The sequence below is a fragment of the Diabrotica virgifera genome, chromosome 9 (genome assembly GCF_917563875.1).
Source record: "Diabrotica virgifera virgifera chromosome 9, PGI_DIABVI_V3a".
Taxonomy (NCBI): Eukaryota; Metazoa; Arthropoda; class Insecta; order Coleoptera; family Chrysomelidae; genus Diabrotica; species Diabrotica virgifera.
Genome location: NC_065451.1, coordinates 216870633 through 216895710, shown reverse-complemented (window position 1 = coordinate 216895710; position 25078 = coordinate 216870633). Strand labels below are relative to the sequence as shown.

The following is a 25078-nucleotide window of genomic DNA, read 5'->3' as shown; positions in this document are numbered from 1 at the left end:
ACTTATAAAATATTAAGGAAAAGATTTCTGTGACTTATAAAATACCCTCAGGTTTCCTGCTACAGGAAACCGTCAGGCTCAACTAGAAGCATCAAATTAAAGGAGCGGACGATTTGTTAATTATACTAGTAATTATCATTCATCAGAGTCTATGTAATTAACGGTTAATTACTTACAAATTAAGATATTTCTACGTATAATTACAAACATGCATTATTAATAAGAATATTAGTTTTTTTAGTATATAATTTATACTATAAGTATATAGGTGTTAGTAATGCATAAAAAATTAGTAGTTACTTCAAAATAATCATCATAATGATCTATGACATGTCATTATATGTCTTCTATATCTACATGAATTAAAGTTATTATTTTACTCAAAGGATTAGTACGTTGTAGATGATTTGCAGCGCTATGTATTAAATTCAGGTACTATTGCAGTTTGAAAGCACAAATGAGACAATAGTTAATAAGCTTAACGATAAATTTCATGATTATGTACAAAAGATTGTCGGTTTTGTTAGAACATGTGCTGCAAACTTGAACATAAACAGTGAGATAAACTTAAAATTAATAGGTACCTATGCAAAATCTTTCAATTGGACAACATGCATTAAATCAATACACAAAAAACGTGGATTTTTATTATTATAATCTATTACTAGTACACAGATTAATAAGAGCAAAAATAGTAATCAATAAAACTTTTTTGACTTATTTTGCAAAAAAAGAACCTTAATTACTAAAGATCTTATGCAAAACAGTACCAATTAGGTACCAGAAGCATCTTGAATCTAACCTACAATCAACAGATCAATTAAAAGAAAAAGTTAAATGATTTGGAAGAAACGAAAAAAACAAGTTTAATCACTGTTATCAAAAAAACCCATACGAAGCCGAAATCATAAAAAAAAAATAAAAGACAGAAACACAATAGATGATTAAGGACAGAAGCTGCATGGATAGAAATTCACTAGAATATAAGGAAGTTAATAAGGCAATAAGAAAAATATTAAGACACGACATCAAAGATAATAATACCGAATCAATTGAAAATATTATAGAGAAAGACAAGAGCATGACAATGTTAAAAACTCCAAACAGCAAAGACCGAAAATAAATACACCAGATAAAAGATAAAAATGGAATCACCATAAACGACATAAATCAGGTAATAAATATTGTTAAAGATACAGAGTGTATAGTATACAGAGTGTCCCGAATAAAGTACGTGCCTCCTAGCGGCGGGATAAGGGCAACAATACATTGGCTTATAGGGCAGTCCTTACAGTAGGGATCCTGGCCTATACAGAAAAATGCAGGCGGGTGTGGGGTAATACTGCACTTTGGCTGCATTGGTGGTGTATTGGCTAAACGTGCAGGGCAGGGTATGGTGCTGATAGAAAAGGCATTCAGGCATCAAATATCCAAACAAAATCTTTTCAGGCCATAATAATGAAAAGACCTTCTCCAATGATATTAAACTTATACTGAAATGATGGCATCTCCTGAGGTAAAATGTGCCGGAAGTAAAGTGAGCCTCCGTTCGGATTTCCGGGTGAGGACTATCTCAGGGGGAACACCATTGCAGGTTAGAAAAATCAGGATAGGGTCGTGGAATCTTGGTAGTCTTACAGGTAAGAGTCTGGAGTTAGTGGATGCGCTCAAACGAAGGAGAGTTCAAATTGCTTGCATTCAAGAAACTAGGTGGAAAGGACAAAGGGCAAAAGAACTAGGTGAAGGATACAAATTGTGGTATGCAGGCAGTAGTAACACTAGAAATGGAGTTGGTATAATTGCTGATAGTGAAATGAAAGATAACGTAGTGGAATTTGTAAGAACGAGTGACAGAATGATGTGAGTGAAATTTGTAATTGATAAAGAGGTATTGAATGTTGTGTGTGTGTATAATCCTCAAACAGGTCTGGGTGAGAATGAAAGAAGAGCTTTCTATGACCAATTAGAAGACGTCCTGAGTGATATTCCGTCAGAGGAGAGAGTTATAATAGGAGGTGATTTCAATGCACATGTGGGCCAAGCCAAGGCAGGATATGAAGCAATACATGGGAGATTAGGCTTTGGAACTACAAATGAAGCTGGAGATGATATGCTTGAATTAGCAACAGCACTAGATATGGCGATTGTTAACACATTCTTTAAAAAGAGAGAAACTCAACTTATTACGTTCAAAAGAGAACAACATCAATCTCAAATAGACTATTTCATGATAAGGAAAGAAGACATACGTGAATGCAAGGACTGCAAGGTAATAGTTAGTGAGACAGTAAGCCAACAACATAAGCTGCTTGTTCTGGACATCGAATTAAAAAGTGAAACTAAACCAAAATATCGAAGAGGACCACAAAAAATCAAATGGTGGATGCTAAAAGATGAGAAAGAAGGTCTATTCAGGGAAAGAATAGTAGAGAAAATATGTTGGAACATAAAAGGAAGCCCTACTACAATTTGGAGAAAAATGGCCAGTAGTATTAGAGAGACTGCTATTGAAATACTGGGGAAAACGTCAGGAAAAAAGTTTGAGGATAAAGAGACTTGGTGGTGGTCAAACGAAGTTCAAGGAAAAATAAAAGAAGGGAAAATTATATAAAAAGTGGCAAGAAACCAGATCCAATACAGATCTTCACAATTATATGGTCGCGAAAAAGGAAGCGAAAGTAGCAGTAGCAAAAGCTAAAGCAGAAGCGTATTCAAACCTATACGATCAACTAGATACCAGGGAAGGCGAAACGAAGATATATAAAATAGCCAAAAAGAGAGCAAAGAAAGCAAAAAATTTTAATCAGATTAGATGTATCCGAGATGAAAATAATAAAATACTACATAGTTCACGAAAAGGATGTCAAAAAGAGATGGAAAAAGTATTTTGACAGCTTATTAAATGAAGAATTTGACAGACAGCCTGTGGAGCCAACGGAGACAGTAGCAGCAATGGTCACCAAAATAACAAACGAGGAAGTGGCTCAAGTACTTCAAAAAATAAAGAAAGGAAAAGCGGTAGGACCAGATGATATTCCTGGGGAAGTATGGAGAGCATTGGGAGAGACAGGAATAAGGTGGCTAGCAGGTTTATTTAATAGAATTATGGAAGTTGGACAAATGCCAGACGAATGGAGAAGCAGTATACTAGTACCTGTCTACAAAAACAAGGGAGATATACAGCAGTGTACAAACTACAGGGCTATAAAACTGCTTAGCCACACCATGAAAATATGGGAGAGAGTAATTGATAGACGGATAAGTGAAGAGACCGACATATCCGAGAATCAATTTGGCTTTATGCAGGGCAGATCAACAACAGACGCAATTTTCATTATGAGGCAGTTGATGGAAAAATACAGGAGTAAAGAAACAAATGCTCATATGGTATTCATTGATCTTGAGAAAGCATATGCTAGAGTTCCTCGAGAGATTCTGTGGTGGGCACTCAATAAGAAAGGAGTCCCTGGTGCATATGTAAAGATTGTGAGGGATATGTATGAGGGAGTAACGACTAGTGTTAGGACAGGTGTGGGAGAGACTGATAAATTTCATGTGAAAGTAGGATTGCACCAAGGCTCGGTGCTTAGTCCGTATTTATTCTCATTAGTTTTGGACCAGATAGGGTAACATTCCATGGTGAATAATGTATGCTGATGATGTCGTGTTAGTAGGAAATAGTGAAAGATACTTAGAACAAAAACTGGAACAGTGGACACGAGCTCTGGAGGAAAAAGGTTTAAAACTTAGTAGGACAAAGACAGAGTATTTGGAATGTTCATTTAAAGATGGAGTTACTACAAATAAAATGGTATCTTTGGATGGTGAACTGATTGTAAAAAGCAATAGTTTTAAGTACCTGGGATCGGTATTACAGAGTAATGGAGAAATAGATGGAGATGCTTGCAGTAGAAATGGGGCTGGATAGATGAAGTGGAAGGAAGCGAGTGGTTTGTTGTGTGACAGAAAAGTTCCAATGAAGCTGAAAGGAGAATTCTATAAAACAGCCTAAGACCGGCTATGATGTACGGAACTGAATGTTGGGCAGTCAAACTACTTTGGAGGATTTAAAAACTTATGAATAAGAGCATCTTTAGATGTGCTATTCCAACCTCTTGACAAAATGCGTAAGTGCTTTTACTGCACAAGAAAGGAGACAAACACAACTCGAAAATTACAGACCAATAAGTCTGTTACCTCATCCGTACAAACTGCTTACCAAAATAATTACCAATGGACTATCAAATAAATTCTATAGTTACCATCCTGTTGAACAAAAGGGATTTCGCAAAGGTTATGGAACCATAGAACACCTACAGACAATACGGACACTTATCGAAAAATGTAACAAAAACAAATACCACGGAACTCTTCATTTGGCATTCGCAAATAAAATTTTTTTTACAAGTTTAAAATAAATTTTAAAATTCTCAATTTATAAGAAAAAAAACTATGAATACGAATATGAAAAAAAAAAAAATAGAAATATGAAAATCAACAAAAATGCAATAATTTAAAATTACACTTCATTCAACTTCAAGCTAAGCTCGAAGCCACCGTAATTGGTGGGTTTGTCGCATCGTCGCGAGATTGTCATTGATTAGGAAATTGATTTCTAACCAATGACCAGATGTGGCGTCACTGCACTACTGCGACGAGCTTAGCTTAAAGATGAATGAAGTTGAATGAATATAATCAATTCAACGGTCTCATGCATATATTTTAACATAATTCATGGTTAACACTTGATAGGATTAAAAATAGTGGTAGGTACTAACTTAACCGAAGAGATTTAAAAACACCAAGAGATTAAAAATCAAGCAAATTTATTAACTCATCGTTAGGTAAATACATATTTCTGACAGTTTTATCTTTTTTCCTAAGTTAATCTAAGTTCTAAGTAAGTAAATGGCACATAAGTAAAAGCCAAAAGGCTAGTCATGTTTTCTTTATCTTTTTTTCCTAAGTTAAAGCCAAAAGGTCAGTCATGTTTTTTATAGTTTTATCTATCTAGCTATCAAAATATTAAGTTAACAATCAAACGAATTATAGTTGTGACAACTAAAGTGTTAAAGGTGTTAGTAAAAAATCTAACGCGGTAACGATTATGTAGTTAAGAATTTTGAATAGTGTTGCATTCTATTTCAAATGTAGTTTGTGAACTAGACTTAATTTGAACTTGAATTTGATTTGAACTGTTGTGTCGTTTGTGATATAAGCAGCAACGTTTACTAGCCCTTTGGGAGGGTTTTGAAGACGACCTACAACAAGATGATCAATCTGACACACAATTTTCAGAAGCTGCTGCAAGCGACAAAGTAGAAGAACAGAATGCACAAAGCCATGCTTCAACACAATCAAAATGTGTGTAATGTTTTTCAAAATTTGTAATGATGGGCCTCTATGCGGATCACCGGCAAGGTACCGAGCGCGCATCAATTTCAACGCTCTCCTACTAGACTTGCATTACCGATGGATGCCAGGTGAGGGGCCGCCGAAATGGTATTTAAGAAGAGAGCCAAGGAAGAACAGTCAGTGTTACGGCGTTAACTGAACTCTTAACTTGTACTGAACTGGTAAGCCAATATGGGCGAAGAAACTCTGTAGTGAAGAGATGCTTAGTTTGTAATTAAACAAAATCCGTGTAACAGTGTAGTAAACGGTTACTGCTATCTCCGATCCGGAGTTGTTGTATGGGTATCTGTACAATGAAATCATCCAGTATATTACAGTTTGCGACAATAAGAAACTTCAAATAATTAGACAGACTAGAAACGTATAACACTACAATCCTACATATTTTAATGAAATGAATGCATTTGTTGGGCTATTGTATCTTGTTTATTCAAGGTATAATAAAAATATATTATTTTTTTTTTGTTTTTTTGTTGATAAAACTGTCAAACATAATGTAAACAACAAAATCCAACTTACAAATGCAAGAATACAATGAATCATGAAACGGTTTCATTCAATTGAAAGATTTTGTACTTATTCCATGAACCAACTGAAAGAACAACCAAGCAAAAAGATAATCAAACCGACTTTTGTACATATATACAAAAATGGCCTTACCTCCAGTAACAGTAAGTGTGGCGAATTCGTATTCAGCAACATTGAATCCTGCATTATTGTGTGCCGTTACTCGCAGATGGTACCATTGAGCTGGATCCAGATCTAGCAGGACGAAGTTACCTCCTGGTTTGACGTGGTTGGAAACTTGGATCCATTCTGTGCTGATCCTGCGAATAAATCACTTGGTATAGCGTACTTGTAACAAAAACTTACATCGGTCAAACTGGTAGAATCTTTAACAAACGTATAGCAGAACACAAAAGGGTTTTCAATAATAGAAAAACAGATTTTACATACGCACTTCACCTTCTAGATCATAATCATTCTTTTAATAACCAATTTCAAATTGTAGAGAAGCATTTATTGTTGTAAATTCATATCAGGATTAGCAAGGAACGTCTAGACTTATTGCTAACTCTTCATGCCAGTTAAACAACTTTTTTCCTACGATTTCTAACCTAAGACTTAGCTGGAGGTCATATGTGGCTTCTGAGTGTTTAGCACACTCATCTCCGCTTCTCTCTCTCTTGTCGTTTCTCCATTACTGAGGATCTTGATTTCTTCCAATATTCCTAATAATTTTTTTCCATTGGTCTCTATCTTTAGCTGCTCTAAGAGCTTCGCAGAATGAGTTTCCAGCTGATCTGGATTCTTAATTTGGTCGGACCATCTAGTTGGTGATCGTCCTCTTGATCTTCTCCCCGGAACGTTTCCAGAAACAATTAATCTCTCCAAACTATCGTCACTTCTGCGAACCACGTGACCGAAGAATTGCAGAGTTGGTTGCAGACATATTGTGGACAGCCGTTTTTAATCTAGAGTTGGTTTAGAATGGAAACGTTTGTCCTATGAGCGGTCCAAGGTATGCGCAGCATTCTTCTCCAGCACCACATCTCAAAGGATTATTTTGGCGCTCGCGTGCGCGAAGAGTCCAAGTGTCTGGCCCGTATAGAAATACTGAGAATACAAGGGCATTCACCAGTCTCATCTTGATACTTTGAGAGATATATCTGTCTTTCCAAACTTTAGTTAGGCGACTCATCGCATTTTTTGCCATACCAATACGTCTCCAAATTTCTGCTTCACAGTTGCCATCGTTAGTTATACTAGACCCGAGAAAGACAAAGCTGTTTACTACCTGGTATTCCTGTAACATGTTGGTCAGTTGAATAGTGTGGAATCTGTCGACCACCATTGTTTTTGTCTTAGCTTTATTGATTTTCAGATCAACTTTATTGCTTTCGTACTCAACTCTTCGCAGGAGATCAAACATTTCTTGCTCATTTGCTGCTATAAGTGTAGTGTCATCAGCAAATCTTAAATTGGAGATTTTCCTATAAGTCAGGTGACAACACACATCCTTGTCTAACACCTCTCTCCGCTTCCTAGTTAGAAATCGACCAGTTGTAGTTAAAGTAGACACATCTAACGACTCAAGAAGTTTCTAACGATCAAAATGAGCCATGTTGATGCTCAAGCTCGTTTCAACAATTCAGCATTAGTGTCCAACACCTCCACTTGCTGTTAACTCTTCATGTCGACCAAAGGGCTTCATTCTAGCCTAGTCCTTGGCTGAGATCATATTTAGCTTCTCTCTAAGTATATAACATACTCATCTCCACTTCCTAGTCAAAAATTGACCAGTCGTAGTTAAAGTTATGGCCTATGTAATGAGTAAAGACGTTTCCAATGATCAAAATGAACAATGACGAACCTCAGACCTGGTTTGAGCATTAAACATTAGTGTCCAATGCCTCTAGTTGCTTTTAACTCTTCATGTCGACCAAACAGCTTATTTTCCTAAATGTTTTAGCCTAGGTCGAGTCTATTAGCCCACTTATCTTCACTTTCAATTTCTAGTCAGAAATCGAACAGTTGTAGTTCAGTTATCTCCTTCAGTTTTTTCTGCAGTCAGAAATAACCTCAGATTTGTTCAATGACCTGTATAAAATGGCACAATTCTGAATAAACAAGGTAGCAAAACCTACGAATAAAACAATAATGAACTTACTACTTACTAATTACGAAAAATAGATATCAAAATTTTTACTTTTTCTTTTGTTCAATGACAAAGTACAACATGGGGCATCCTCCATCTGACCAAGCGTTGAGATGCAACGTGATGCTGTTCGATGAGACTTCAATGAATTTATCAGCACTTGGGATGATTGGTTTCTCGCCCTTCGTTTTTGGGTTGAGGTTGTCCGATGGGTCTCCGGTTCCAATACTGCAAAATACAAGAAAAGAAGTTAATAATATCACAATTGTTATAGATTCTGGCACTCCATACTAGATGCTGGGGTACTAGGTGCTGAATTAGTCCGTCCAAGAATCAATGCAGCTAAAAAAGCTGATTAAAGCTTATAAACCATAATAAAAAAGCTTATAACTGATTCTGATTCATTATTAAAAATGCTGTGAAGAAATGTGACAAACTCAGAACAGACTAGAAAAATCACATTTACTCCTCAACTATGATAGCTAAAACAATTTTGATACTACATTTAGCTTTACAGGTACACAAGAATTTCGAAAAACGCTTGGAAACTGAAGAAAAACATAAAAACTTAGTTATTCTTACCTGTTGTATGCTGTAACATAGAGCTGATACCTTGTACCACACAGCAACTTCTCGATAGTGTGTTTGTCCACGTTTGGTCCCACTTGGATAGTTTCCCAATCGCCGAATTCAGGTTTGTAGTGAATGGTGTATCCATGGATTGGTTCTCCATCAGTGTCATGAGGCTTCAGCTTAACAGTCAACGAATTCGTCGTCGTGGATGTTAATTGAACAATTGGTGCATTTGGTGGAGCATTTACAATGAGGTGGTGAGTAACGAAGTCTTGACCATAGTCATTTTCAACTTTGCAGGAATATTCTCCAGCGTCAGAACGAGTGATATCACGAATGAAGAGAGAACCATCGGGATGTTGTCGTACTCTATCGTTTGTGTTAGCGGAGAATTTAACACCCTTGATTGTCCACGTAATGACTGGAGTTGGGACTCCAACTGCTAGACAAGGTAAGGTTACGTCTTCTTTGTAGGTAGTCGTGAAGGTATCGTCGAAGGAAGCAATCTTGGCTGGCACTAAAGAACAAAAAAGATTGTTTCATAGTTCTAGATCATCACATCATACAAATAAGTAAATATGTAAATGGAGAGAATACAAATTAAAAACAAAGTCTAGGTAGAAATTAGTTCAATAAATATAAAGAGTAGCCCTAAACTGATAAAAATCTCTGGTGTATATTCTCGAAATTTGGAATCCATTCCTACAAATGGCAACAGTAGTTTGGTTGAGTTTCGCTTCGTAATAAACTTCAAATAATTGGGGAGTTATAAGTTAGAAAAATTCAACAGAGTTCAAAAATACGTGTTAAAAAGCTAGTGCATAAAAGTGATAGTAGTGAATTAAAGAGAACCCTTCAGACAAGTAAGATTAAATCATTTTTGTGAGTTTTACTAAATTGATAATCCTGTGAAAACTTGGTAAAACCAGTTCCGTATGCTACTAGGTCTGAGAGGTTGAATCAATATATGAAAATGAGAGGGGACATAACAAATGATAGCAAATATTTCAAAATGAAAGGAGCAGAGGCTGTCTATAGTTTTGTAAAAGTGACATAAAACTTAGCAGTAACTATATGGACGCGAGCGATTTAAGAAAGCTAAATAATAACTGGATGAGAGCAGCGTAAAATAGACGGGGCTAAAAAGACGAGAAAGAGGCCTATGTTCAGCAGTGGACTTTTAAGGCTGGATGATGTATCAAACTTACCGCTTGTACTAGGAGAAACAGTAACTTTCTTCGATGGTTGACCTTCACCGATGGTGGTAGCAGCGGTTACCCAAAACTCATACTTCAAATTGCTGTCCAGATTCTTGGCCTGGAAACTTAAATTCTGGTTTCTCAAGTTGGGAACGATTTTTTGGGATTTGGGTTTGTCGTCGTTGTTTCCAGTTTCTTTGTAGTAAACCATGTAGTACTCAATAATACCGTTGGGCTCAGTTGGGGGTTTCCAGCTCACCAGGATAGAATCGGCTGACATCACTAAAGCCTTTACTGCGGTGGGTGCTTCGGGAGCTAAAACAAGAAAACTTGTAATGTAATGTGTGTTCACTACTTTAACGATCATACAGGAAATCTTAAGTACATAACTATAAAACCTAGTAATAATATCATATAAAACATAATGTATTTCGAAATGTATGTGAAATTCCAAAGTTTTGAAATTCCAAAGAATCTTCGAACTAGAATAAACAAAATTTGAGTGTTTATTTTCTAATTGCTTGGGTAGATCGCTTTTTCTGTAGTAACTGCGTTTTAAATACGTCGATTGGAATAAATAAAATCAAATCGTTTATTTTCATTGGAAACTACCGCTAACAAGAATTAAAAGTTGCTGTAGGCATTTACTAGATGTCTCCCCACAGATGCATCTAAAGCAGCGCGGCCTCGTTTATCTTGTGTACATCAAACATTGTCAAAGTGTTACAAAATAAGGAACAAATATAAGGCACTTTTATACTTACCATCTTGTTCGGTTTGACAATGAATTGGAGTCGTTCTAACACCATCACCTCCTGAAGTATAAGCCAAAACTTCCATGCTGTAGTTGGTGTATTTCTTCAAACCATGCAGAATAGTCTCACTTGAAGCAGTTATTTTTGTGTCTTTAGTATTTTCGTCTGTAAATAAAGTTTATATTAGAAATATTATCAACCAAATATTAAAAAATGAGCTATTAAAATACTTGGAATACCTCCGGGAAAAAAGTTTGAGAATAAACAAACTTGGTGGTGGACAAAAGATATAAACTTCAGCAGAAAATTATTACATTTCATCCCCACTAATACTAATATCAAAGTGAGGTTGCTGGTGTGTACGAAGCCTAATGTTTCACCACGTCAAAACAAGCCTAGACAAGATAAACGAATGATGGTTGCAGCTGTTTCACAAGTGGTCGTATACAGATGTTCGCACAAGTGGACTGAATTAACAGATCTAGACAGGAACAAGATATAACTACTGGTATCAAATTTATCAGAATCACCATTATCCGCCACTTTTCTTCCATTTACTATCTGCACTCCTGTAAATTTCACAGCTGTCTTCTATTTTCACTTATTATATTAACAACTACATTTATATCTGAATACACACTTACCAAACCAAGAATCAGAAGGTCCATAGATGACTTTGTATCCTTTGATTACGCCGTTCGCAGAGGTAAGTGGTGGTGACACCCAAGAGACTCTTATAGTCTGAGCTGTAAGAGTGGTGCACGTGGTTTTTTCTGGGGGCTGTTCTGGTACACCTTCAGCAGTATTGGCTTTCAATTCTTCCGACGTGGGACCGGCTCCAACCTTGTTGAATGCTTGAATTATCACGGAATATTGGGTGTAGGTTTTAAGGTTCGTAATCTGAAATAAAAATAATACAAAGTTGAGGAGTTTTTAGTCAATTTAGAAAAATAAGTAACTATCTATAGAGTTTTGATTCAGTTCAGTCTTCTTACAAGTCCCTCTGATGAATGGTAGACCCAGAAACACGTGTAAGAGAATGGTAAGAGATCCGAATTGAATCGAAACCAACCATCTATATTTATTTTACCTTTAAAGTATGCTCTTTGGCTTCATCTTCTCGTTGAATTTCCACAGTTTCGAACAAGTATGGTTTATCAGTGTTAGCTAGTTTGTAGCCTACATAATATCCCTGGATATCGCCGTTCCAATGATCTCTCAATGGAGGTTTCCAGAAAACTCCCATAGAATGTTGGTCTTCAGCTTCCACTCGGATTCCGGTTGGTGGACCACTTGGTGCTTCTTCGGCAGTGATGATGGTAACAGTGTCGGAGGGATCGCTCGAGCCAATGTCGTTTTCGGCGATGATTCTGATGTGGTACGTGGTGGCTGGACGAAGGGTAAAGATGCCGGCTTCGGTTTGGTCTCCTGGGATGAGTACTCTTTCGGAGTTTTTGTCCCAACTTCCTTTGCTTGGTTTGTATTCGATTAAGAACCTAGAGAAATGGTTTTTTATTAATAATACAAAAAATAAGTATAAGTAAAGCGCCTACATAGTAAAGAAGGTAACAAGGTGCAAAGAACAAGACTAGAACACAGATTCTGTAGATTCTGAATGAAAGAAGAAAATTAAGGAAAAACAAGATCCAATACCATCAGTTACAAAGAAAAATAAGAGAGGCAAAAGGAAGAACTTACTGTCTGGAAAAAAGTGAGGAAAGAGAAAACTACCTGGATTAACAAAAAGCAATAACTCAAATATTCTGCTAGAGAGAGAGAGGAAAAGGCCCTTATGGAAACAGAAAAAAATTATAGAGATGGAAGGAATACATAGAGGAATGATTTCAAGACCAGAAATAAGAAAATATCTATAAACAGTCTAATCGGAGACGCTTTTGATCATATAAAGGCATTCATGGTAGAGATCTATGTATCATAGAAAACTTATATTGGAAGCACAAAGCAATATTACGAACCAAGGGGAGATTACACGATGAATGTTACATTTAAAGAGGCGTCAGACAGGGATGTATTCAATCCCCGTTGTTATTTAATATCTAGTCGAATATAATTTTCAAACAGGCTTTGCAAGATAGACTTTGAGGTGGAAATCAATGATGAACTGATCAATAATCTTAGATACGCTGACAACACTATCATTTTATGTGACAGTCTCCAGGAACTTCAAGAGGTATTAGATTACTTAAACACGCCAGGAAGGGAAAGGGTGTAAAAATGAATGCTTCTATATAAAACTTATGATATGTAGTCTCCAACCTCACAACAATGCTTCCTTACAAATAGATCAACAAAACATTGAGAGAGTTACACACTTCCAATATCTGGTATGCTGCATTACAGACCAAATACATCCAAGTAAAGATATCAAATGTAGAACTGAAGCAGCTCGCACAACGTTTCTAAAAACGAAATCATTCTTCTGTATGCTCTGTATGCTTCTGTTCAAATGCTATATATGGTCAGTATTATTACATGGCACTAAGATCCGGACTCTGAAGGTTGATACGATTATCGCATATAGGCGTTTGAGGTGTGGTTTCATAGAAGAATGCTCCGGATACCTTAGACAGCGATTCAGACCAACAAAGCTGAGTTAAATAGAGGAAATACCGTTCGTGAGTTACTGAAAACTATTAAAATAAGAAAAATTTCATACCCGTTACATGTACTTAAAAGAGACCGGTACAGAAGAATCCTTCAGCTTATCATGAAAGGTAAAATCGAGGGCCGCAGAGCAATTGGAACGAAGCAGATGCCATGGCTCAAGGACAACATTACGATTAAGCCAAGCGTCCACAGACCCGCATCGTACGCATCGTACGCAACGGATTTTAGTGTGATAATCGATAATGCGATCCGTACGATGCGGATCAGTGGACGCGGTTACATAAGTTTCTGTACAAGGCAAACTAAAATCCGTTGCGTACGATGCGTCCGATGCGTACGATGCGGGTCTGTGGACGCTTGCCTTTAGCTGAAGACCGCGAAGAACTCGACAATATAATTGCCAACATTAGAGTGACCTAATACGGCACCAAAAGAAGAATAAGCGGAGACGTAGGACTCGAAATGACTAAAGCAGAGGATATTCCATAACCTTCGTAAGCAAACGGCAGTTAAAGAAGAAAATCTAACTATAAATAGTGGTACTTACTTCTTAATAGGGGAATTTCCATCATATGGCGACACCCAAGAGAGCTGCACAGTTTTTCCAGACTTGTCTAATACTTTAAGACCATATGGTACCTCAGGCACTTCTTGGATGATCATATTGATATTGGTATCATCACTACCAAAAGCGTTCGTAGCCACGCAAGTGAATATCGCTGAGTCTCCTCGTTCGGTACGCTTGATACTCAAGTCGGACAATACACCACTGGGCAAGATTTGTTCTCTGATGGTGTAACGGTTGTCTCCTTTTGGTTCCAGGCGTTTGTTATTTATGTTCCAAATGATGCCGATTGGTTTTTCTCCCTTGGCTTCGCACTGGAGTACAGCTGGATCTCCTCGTCGTGAAGTTTGGTTGCGGTATTTAACGTCAAACTGTGGAGGAGCTAAAAACACGCAAATGAAAAATAAGTTCCACAAGAAACATCCACAAGGAAAAAAGTGTCCTATAGCTGGCTATATACCATTAATCACAAAAAAAATATCTAGTAAAATCCTTTACAAAAGGTATATATTTATTAAGTCTTTTAAAGGGCTGTATCACAATGAGATAACGTTTTCGATCTGAAAAGATCATCATTGCTGAAACCTTAAGTTAGTATAACTATTGAAATGAATCCAAAAATTAAGTTTAAATCTTGACTTAGGTTGGAAATACAAAGTTGGTTATAGCTACAGGATGATAACGTGCCGAATCACCAAAATAAAAAGTTTTTACCCACATATTTTTATTTTGGTGTGTTATAATCCTCTAAGTATAACCAACTTTGTATTTTCAATTTTAGTCAACGTATAAACTTAACTTTTGCATTAATTTCAATGGTTATACTTAAGTATTTCAGTTTTCAGCACTGACGATGATCTTTTCAGATCGAAAACGTTGTGTGTTTGTGATGTAGCCCTTTAAGGGACTTTTAATAAATATATGCCTTTTGCAAAGGATTTTACTAAATAAAAAGTAAGTTTGTACACACCCCCAATTTAAACATTTCGTTGATTTTTTACCTTGTACACTAATTAGGATGACAGCGGACAATCCAGAACCAATTCCGTTGACAGCTTCGCACAAATAGTAACCTTCGTTTGTTTTTTGAATGTTATTTATGGTCAAAGTTCCATCTTCAACTTTAATATCTGGGTTATTTGGTTTAAAGTCTTTGTAATCTCCTGGTGACACTCCTAAAACAGCAAAAAAGTGTTACAATATAATATTCAATAATAATAATATAAACAGGAAATAGAAAGAGGAATGGAAACAGCCTTGGAATGGAAATAGTTCCGAAGTTGACTCCACGGAGTGGGTCGAAAGCTCGACACAACAAAATTCAATGAATTTTTAAAACGAGTTTGAGTAAATTCGAACAAAATAACAATAGGAAAGACGTCCGTAACATGAATTTAAAAATAAACTAGACGCATAAAAGAAATTTAGAAAAGTAAATCATAATCTTGATAAACTCAATAGAAAAGAAAAGGATTTGCAAGATTATTTCACCATTTTGGTCTAGTAATCTACAAAATTCCTTATTAATTCTATTGATGATAGAAGATTGATCAACAAAGAAGAGAAAGAAGACATCCACTGGGTAGATGGTTAAATGAGTTAAAAAAACGATCTCCGAAAGCTTGTTAACCTGGAAGATGGTGGTTTAGGAAGAGCTAGATGACCTAGAAAAGCATATACATTGGAAGCAATGCAAAGCATATACAACCCTTACTGAGGTTCGTAGTACCAATGAATGAGCTGAAAAAATTTGAAACACATTTTTAGAAAAGTAATGGGGTATGAAAGTGTGTGGTAGAAGTAAAATAAAACAGAAAGGGAGAAGAGAAAAAGAGGCAATATTTGGTAAGAACCAAAATGAATGGGACGATATAGGAGCTTATTTGGTTAACTGGGTTCTACGATAACTATTAATACTGGAGTATGACAATAATACCAGAACGTGTAAAGAACATTTTTTCCAAGAAAATACCTTGAAAAATAGAATACATATATGGAAAATGGATAGAAAGCGAAGAATTGGCAGATATTATTTCCTAAAACATATCAACCGTATTGTTGTTGCTGCAACATGTGATGACAGAAAGTGAAACATTGTAAGGAATATATTGGCCAAAGAGAGAGAAAAGGATGCAATGAAAATTATCTGCTCTCTCTGTAACAATAAATAGAGTGGACAAAAGTAAAAAGAAACATATACAGTCGGAAAAATGAAAGAATACCCATGAACAATCACATCAATCACTTATTTTGTATTTGCTGTCATTTTCTATAAATGACAAATATTTGTTATAGAAAAAGACAGCAAATACAAAATAAGTGATTGATGTGATCATTCATGGGTATTCTTTCATTTTTCCGACTGTAAATACGTACCTGTGGCTCTCTTCCATGTTACAATAGGTTTTGGGAATCCATCAGCTTTGCATTCAACAACAGCATCAGAGCCTTGTGCAAAAGCTTTGTCAGTTGGTTCTAAGATCCACCTTGGTGGTACTAAAAATTATCGAAACGTTGAGAATATTTTCGCGGGAACATAAGTTGTAACGTCCCAGTTGCTTTTTGTTTTTTCTTATTTTAAAAATTACCTTTCTGAAAGATATCTAGGCTGATACAAAATTATTTAAAAATATTGTATTTTGTGGGCTCTAAATTACTTATTGTATTTAGTTTATGCATGTAACTTTTATTAAATGATAGTATCAGATGATGTATCATATTCATTCACAAGAAATGTTTCTATATTTTTTTCCAATTTGTTTATTTCAAACTATCTTAACAGGTTCTTTTAATATCTGTTTTCTCATTCTTCTTCTATCGATGAAAAGTTTCTTCATTTTCTGCTCATTTCTTAACGGCACTCTGAAAAATGTGTGCGGAATATATGTTAAAGAGCATGGATGAGAGAACAGATTCCTGTTTCACCCTGTTTTTTTCTTAGTTTAAATGAAGCTTGCGAAATATTTACGAAAATCTAGGAAATAAAACAGTCTAGATATCTTGACTCACATGCTGGTATCTCTGTATCAGAAGAACCAATTACAAAATCCAAACTACTCGTCAGGTAAATATAATTTCTTTATTCAATATGAACTGTGGTCAGTGATCTGGTTTATTGAAAAAAACACACACGAAGACGACTATGTTCAAATATTTGATGTTTTTTCTTCTTATACGTTTATCTTGCAATGTCCTAAATTATAGTCGGTCTTAAGGTTGGTCTTGAGAACCAGTATATACTCATTCGTCATATATTAGCTTTTAATACATCAAAGCAGTACAAGATGTGAACTTTTGCACATTTCATATAGCGCACAGGACAGCAACAATATGGTTTAAGTCGTTTTCGTTTATATCCATCAAAGTAGATGGATCCTTTGTAGGCTAACCCCGTGAGTGGGAAACATTCAGGAGACGTTCGTTGGACTGCCTTGTTCGATTTTATATTCAACCCGAGTATCTGATGAAGATATGGGAGCCTTAAATGATGCCATAACACTATATTGATTATCAATTAAGACACGAGAGTTGTTCTTCTTCGCCATATATTCACTTTCTAATGCATCGAAATATATATAGTTATTAAATATATGTATATTTACTAAAATTTTCGTTAACACTTAACGAAAAGCAACTGTGACATTTTCTACTTTTATTAAAGAATCTGAGTGAGTGCAATTAGTGTTATTAATACTAATACAGAGCCACAAAAGTTAACTAGCCGACTTATAATCGCAGACTACACAACACGTCTTGAAAATCAAAGTGAACAAAAATCGCAACCAGCTGGTATTTGTGTGAAACTTTAATTAAAAAGTGATTTAATATTTTAAAATAAAAAAGTGTTTTTTTGTGTTAATTATAATTATATATGCTAGATACAATCGTAATCGATTATATCACTTACCTTATTAGACTATTGATTATGTATTTTAGAAAGGAACTACAACGTTAACGGGGTTTTATTGTTTCATATAGTCAATGGACCTCTAGATATGAAAAAACCGCGGAGTGCTACCATTTAAAGGGATGCGTTTTTGAGAAAGGGATGAATTAGTCCCTAGGCAGAGGGTGAATTAGGGTGAGTTCTATGCACTTTTGTCACAAACACGTCTACATGAAAATTGTTCCAGGTTAAATTTACTATAGAAATAGCACATCTTAAAGTCAAAAATATATTTGTTTGCAAAAATATATTCAAAAGAAAAGCAAGAAAAAAACACGAAAGGTAGCAATTTTGTTTTTTGCCCCATAACTTTTTTCCACAGGGATATAGGTATAGGCATTGCTTCATAGAAAACAAACTTCCATCCTTCTTATATAAAATGACGTTTACTAGAAGTCTCTATGATTTACAGTTTCTAAAATATGATTTTTCAAAGTTCGTCACTCACAGCAATTTTGGGCCATTTTCCTTGTTACTTCGCAAACATTGTTCTGTAACTTTTTTCTACGCAGCTTTAGGTATATGCAATGTCACATTTAATAGGAAGAAAAGTCAATTACCTTTAATATCTACTGTAGTAGATCTACTGTAGGTCTACTGTAGTAGGCTGTATGACTATTTTTAAGCAAGATATAGTTTTTCAAAGTTTTATACTTTTAATGATTTTTGATATATTTTACGATTATTTTTATATTACTTTTACGATTATTTCTTATTATGACTTTTTTTATTGTATATTTAGGTATATATATTGTGGTATATACAGGGTGTCCCGAAAAGATTGGTCATAAATTATACCACCCATTCTGGGGTCAAAAATAGTTCGATTGAACCTAACTTACCTTAGTACAAATGTGCTCAGAAAAAAAGTTACAGCCCTTTGAAGTTACAAAATGAAAATCGATTTTTTTCAATATATCGAAAACTATTAGAGATTTTTTATTGAAAATGGACATGTATCATTCGTATGGCAGGTACATCTTAAAACAAAATTATAGTGAAGTTTGTCCACCCCATAAAAATTTTATGGGGGTTTTGTTCCCTTAAACCCCCCCCCCAAACTTTTGTGAACGTTCCAATTAATTCATTATTGCGGTACCATTAGTTAAACACAACGATTTTAAAACTTTTTTGCCTCCCAGTATTTTTTCGATAAGCCAGTTTTTATCGAGATGCGGCTTCTTTTTTAATATATTTACATAAAAAGTTTATGGGGGTTTTGTTCCTTTAAACCCCCAAAATGTTTGTGTACGTTCCAATTAAACTATTATTGTGGTACCATTAGTTAAACACAGTGTTTTTAAAACTTTTTTGCCTCCTAGTCTTTTTTTGACAAGTCACCTTTTATCGAGATGTGGCTTCTTTTTCAAAATATACCTAAAAATGTAAATTATAAATCCATTTTCAGATTATTAACATGTCTCTATAATCGTGCTTAACCATATACAAATATGTGATGGATTCGACAAATATTCAAAATATGTCGATAAACACTGGCTTATCGAAAAAGTACTGAGAGGCAAAAAAGTTTTAAAAATATTGTGTTTAACTAATGGTGCCACAATAATAATTTAATTGTAACGTACACAAAAGTTTGGGGGGTTTAAAGAAACAAAACCCCCATAAAATTTTTATGGGGTGGACAAACTTCACTATAATTTTTTTTTAAGATATTGCTGCCATAAGAATGCCACATGTTCATTTTCACTAAAAAATCTGTAAGAGTTTTCGATATATGAAAAAAAATCGATTTTCATTTTGTAACTTGAAAGGGCTGTAACTTTTTTTGTGTGCACTATTGTATATAGGTAAGTGAGGTTCAATCAACCTATTTTTGACCCCAGAATCTGTGGTATAATTTATGACCAATCTTTTCGGGACACCCTGTATAATAATATTGGTATTATTTTCTTTACTTTAAAACAGTGTACTGTAAAAAATACTAGGACTATTTTTAAACAAGATATGCTTTTTCAAAGTGTGACATAAACATGCAATGAGTCCCACTAAGTGGGAACCATATGGAACTTTTTTATTATTAACTTTATAAAAAAAATATTTTTTATAAAATGCTCTGCCTAGTCTAAAACTTATGATGCAATCATCAGATATAAAATTGTGTCAATAGTGTACGAGGTATGTTGAAAAATATGAATTTCGCTCAAGAGTAAAGTACCTTTATATTTCACAATATCGAAAAGTGTTAGGTAAGAAAAGTTATTTAGAATTAAAAATTATGTTATAATATGCAATTATATTCTTCTAATTGAATAATATAAAAAAATTAAAATTTTTCTCAAATTACGGATACCTTTGGATATCCTACGGATATAAAATCTTTTCAGGCCATAATAATGAAAAGACCTTCTCCAAACGAAATAAAACTTATACTGAAATGATGGCATCTCCTGAGGTAAAATGTTCCGGAAGTAAAATGAGCCTCCATTCGGATCTCCGGGTGAGGACTATCTCAGGGGGAACACCATTGCAGGTTAGAAAAATCAGGATAGGGTCTTGGAATCTTGGTAGTCTTACAGGTAAGAGTCTGGAGTTAGTGGATGCGCTCAAACGAAGAAGAGTTCAAATTGCTTGTATTCAAGAAACTAGGTGGAAAGGACAAAGGGCGAAAGAACTAGGTGATGGATATAAATTGTGGTATGTAGGGAGTAGTAACACTAGAAATGGAGTTGGTATAATTGCTGATAGTGAAATGAAAGATAACGTAGTAGATGTTGTAAGAACGAGTGATAGAATGATGTCAGTGAAATTTGTAATCGATAAAGAGGTATTGAATGTTGTGTGTGTGTATGCTCCTCAAACAGGTCTGGGTGAGAATGAAAGAAGAGCTTTCTATGATCAATTGGGAGACATACTGAGTGATATTCCAGCGGAGGAGAAAGTTATAATAGGAGGTGATTTCAATGCACATGTGGGCCAAGCCAAGACAGGATATGAAACAATACATGGGGGATTAGGCTTTGGAACTAGAAATGAAGCTGGAGATGACATGCTAGAATTAGCAACAGCATTGGATATGGCGATTGTTAACACATTCTTTAAAAAGAGAGAAACTCAACTTATTACCTACAAAAGTGGACAACATCAATCCCAAATAGACTACTTCATGATAAGGAAAGAAGACATACGTGAATGCAAGGACTGCAAGGTAATAGTTAGTGAGACAGTAAGCCAACAACATAAGCTGCTTGTTCTGGACATCGAAGTAAAAAGCGAAACTAAACAAAAATATCGGAGAGGACCACAAAAAATCAAGTGGTGGATGCTAAAAGATGAGAAGGAAGGTCTATTCAGGGAAAGAATAGTAGAAAAAATATGTTGGAACATGAAAGGAAGCCCTAACACAATTTGGAGAAAAATGGCCAATATTATTAGAGAGACGGCTATTGAAATACTTGGGAAAACGTCAGGAAAGAAGTTTGAAGATAAAGAGACTTGGTGGTGGTCAAATGAAGTACAAGGAAACATAAAAGAGAAGAGAAAATTATATAAAAAGTGGCAAGAAACCAGATCGGACATAGATCTTCAAAACTATATGGTCGCCAAAAAGGAAGCGAAAGTAGCAGTAGCAAAAGCTAAAGCAGAAGCGTATTCAAACCTATACGATCAACTTGATACCAGGGAAGGCGAAACGAAGATATATAAAATAGCCAAACAGAGAGCAAAGAAAGCAAAAGATTTTAATCAGATTAGATGTATCCGAGATGAAAATAATAAAATACTAGTTCACGAAAGGGATGTCAAAAAGAGATGGAGAAAGTACTTTGACAGCTTATTAAATGAAGAATTTGACAGACAGCCTGTAGAGTCAACGGAGACAGTAGCAGCAATGGTCACCAAAATAGCCAACGAGGAAGTGGCTCAAGCGCTTCAAAAAATAAAGAAAGGAAAAGCGGTAGGACCAGATCATATTCCTGGGGAAGTATGGAGAGCATTGGGAGAGACAGGAACAAGGTGGCTGGCAGGTCTATTTAATAGAATTATGGAAGTTGGACAAATGCCAGACGAATGGAGAAGCAGTATACTGGTACCTGTTTACAAAAACAAGGGAGATATACAACAATGTACAAACTACAGGGCTATAAAACTGCTTAGCCACACCATGAAAATATGGGAAAGAGTAATTGATAGACGGATACGTGAAGAAACCGAAATATCCGAGAATCAATTTGGCTTTATGCAGGATAGATCAACAACAGATGCAATTTTCATTATAAGGCAGTTGATGGGAAAATACAGGAGTAAAGAAACAAACGCTCATATGGTATTCATTGATCTTGAGAAAGCATATGATAGAGTTCCTCGAGAGATTCTGTGGTGGGCACTCAATAAGAAAGGAGTCCCTGGTGAATATGTAAAGATTGTGAGGGATATGTATGAGGGAGTAACGACTAGTGTTAGGACAGGTGTGGGAGAGACTGATAAATTTCATGTGAAAGTAGGATTGCATCAAGGTTCTGTGCTTAGTCCGTATTTATTCTCATTAGTTTTGGACCAGATAACAGCGAAAATACAGGGTAACATTCCATGGTGCTTAATGTATGCTGATGATGTCGTGTTAGTAGGAAATAGTGAAAGAGACTTAGAACAAAAACTGGAACAGTGGAGACAAGCTCTGGAGGAAAAAGGTTTAAAACTTAGTAGGACAAAAACAGAGTATTTGGAATGTTCATTTAAAGATGGAGCTACTACAAATAAAATGGTATCTTTGGATGGTGAAATGATTGTAAAAAGCAATAGTTTTAAGTACCTAGGATCGGTATTACAGAGTAATGGAGAAATAGATGGAGATGCATGCAGTAGAATTAGGGCTGGATGGATGAAGTGGAAAGAAGCGAGTGGTGTGTTGTGTGACAGAAAAATTCCAATGAAGCTGAAGGGAAAATTCTATAAAATAGCCATAAGACCAGCTATGATGTACGGAACTGAATGTTGGGCAGTGAAAAAGAAAGAGGAACAGCGAATGCATGTGGCGGAAATGAGAATGCTTAGATTGATGAGTGGAGTGACAAAGAAGGATAAAATTAGAAATGAGTATATTAGGGGAAGTCTAGGTGTGGCACCAATTGATGCCAAAATGAGAGAGCATAGGTTAAGATGGTTTGGTCATGTTCAACGTCGAGACGTTAACCACCCAATACGAAGAATAGCTGAAGTGCAGATTCCTGGAAGGAGTAGGAGAGGAAGACCAAAGAAGAGCTGGGGGGAGACGATAAGGCAGGACATGTTGGTAAAGGGGATTAACATTGATATGGCCCAAGATAGAATTGTGTGGAGAAATGCAATTAGGGAAGCCGACCCCGCATAGGGATAAGGCAAAGAGAATGATGATGATCCTACGGATATCTTGTTTAACAATAGTCCTAGAATTTGTTGCAATACACCATTTTAAAATAAAGAAAATAAGCTTTTTTTATTCCACTATGTATATACCTAAATGTACAAGAAAAAAGTCATAATGAGAAAGTTAAAAAATAATCATAAAAAATATCAAAAATCATTAAAAGTATAATATCTTGAAAAAGCATAACTTGCTTAAAAATAGTCGTACAAACTTATACAATAGACCGTTTTAAAGGTAATTGACTTCTCCTTCTAAATAATTGCCTATACCTAGAAAAGCGTAGAAAAAAGTTACAGAACAATGTTTGCGAAATAATGGGGAAAATGGCCCAAAAATGTTGTGAGCGGCGAACTTTGAAAAATTTTATTTCGGAAACTATAAATCCTAGGGACTACTACCAAACGTCATTTTAAAGAGAAAGGATAGAAGTTATTTTTCGCTGGAGCAATGGCTATACCCTTTGGAAAAAAGCTATGGGGCAAAAAACAAAATTGCTTTCTTTCGTGTTTTTTTCTTGCTTTTCTTTTGAATATATTTTTGTAAAAAAAATATATTTGACTTTAAAATGTTATTTTTCGATAGTAAATTTAACCTGGAACAATTTTGCTGTAGACGTGTTTGTACCAACAGTGCATAGAACTCACCCTAATTTACCCTGTGCCTAGATACTAATTCACACCTTTCTCAAAAAGTCACCAATTTAAATGGTAGCACTCCGCAGTTTTTTCAAATTTAGAGGTCCATCGACCATATGAAACAATAAAATCTCGTTAACGTTGTAGTTCCTTTTAGCTCTCTTATTTTGAGCATTATAATGTTTACAAAAACTAACTTGCTTAGTAAATAAAAATGTAGTAAATTATAAATAAACATTATTATCAGACCGTTTTAAGTCCACTGCAGGGCATAGGCCTTCCCTGTTTGTATCCAGGGTGCACGGTCTTGTGTAGTATGAATCCAATTTTTCGTCAATTTTCGCAAAACATCTTGTCATCGCGTAGGTGGTCTTCCTCTATTTCGTTTGTCTGTTCTTGGTCCCTATTCGAGTAACTTGCGTGTTCACCTTACATCCCTCATTTTTGCCACGTGGCCAACCCATCTTCATACAAATCTACAAGCTCTCTCCACAACATCTGTAACTCTGTTTTTTTTGTTTGTGGACTTGTCCTTTATTGTTACATGAATAAATATGGCAAAAAAGTTTTTTAAAAGTGTGTAAAATATTTAATTCCTTTCGGATTACAAAGCCATCTTTAGAGCCACAGTGAAAATTTAAAAAGTGCAAATAAGTACTAAAGAGGTATCCGATTGTTGAAAAAATTTCATTGAAAAAATTTATAAAGTTCTTCAAAAGTTAGATAACCTGGATGATGGTTGAACAAATATCTAACAAACGGCACACTAGGGATTGACAAAAAAACATTAAAAAGTTTTGATTGGCACTGATGCAAGCACCCAACCATCTGGATGGAGTTGGAAGGCAAATTCCGTCTGTAGTGTTTATATAGCAAGATATAGTTGAGAGAAAAACAAAATATAATCTGTAATTAACACGACAAAACACTATATTACGATACCTTATAGCCAATTTCAAATAACATTATTCTATTGTAATTCTTCTCAAAAAAAAAATACGAATAATCAACTTTTGTTGCTCCGAAAATTATTAATATCTTTGTGTCAAATTAGTTTGTTGTGTTATTATCAAAATATCAATTCATAATAAGTAAAAGTTTAATTAATGTATCATAACCACATTATAATTATTACAATATAATTATAATATTTTGATTAATGTATTGAGCTATTCACTCTATCAGGTTCTTAGCATGCGACGTTAAGAAGCTTTGAATTTTCGATTTGAAAAAAGTAGAAATCCCTTTTCAATGCCAGCTAGAAACAATTTTTAAAATAAATATTTAAGTATTATAGCAGTTAGTAATTATTGCATAGTTTGACTATTTGAAAAGATATTT

The 25078-nt window shown here is 35.2% G+C and overlaps 1 protein-coding gene across 9 annotated transcripts in view; it reads right to left on the bottom strand.

Annotated features, from left to right (window-relative positions):
• The window catches only part of LOC114337166 (cell adhesion molecule Dscam2), a 477141-nt gene that overhangs the window by 67770 nt on the left and 384293 nt on the right, over window positions 1-25078 (bottom strand). For all 9 annotated transcript variants that reach the window (XM_050660810.1, XM_050660803.1, XM_050660808.1 and 6 more), the window contains 10 exons: window positions 16171-16290; window positions 14796-14969; window positions 13777-14176; window positions 11692-12097; window positions 11246-11501; window positions 10611-10766; window positions 9856-10161; window positions 8657-9164; window positions 8126-8302; window positions 6076-6242 (listed from right to left, as the gene is read on the bottom strand). In XM_050660810.1, coding sequence (XP_050516767.1) covers window positions 6076-6242; window positions 8126-8302; window positions 8657-9164; window positions 9856-10161; window positions 10611-10766; window positions 11246-11501; window positions 11692-12097; window positions 13777-14176; window positions 14796-14969; window positions 16171-16290 — 2670 coding nt within the window. The remainder of the gene's footprint in view (window positions 1-6075; window positions 6243-8125; window positions 8303-8656; window positions 9165-9855; window positions 10162-10610; window positions 10767-11245; window positions 11502-11691; window positions 12098-13776; window positions 14177-14795; window positions 14970-16170; window positions 16291-25078) is intronic.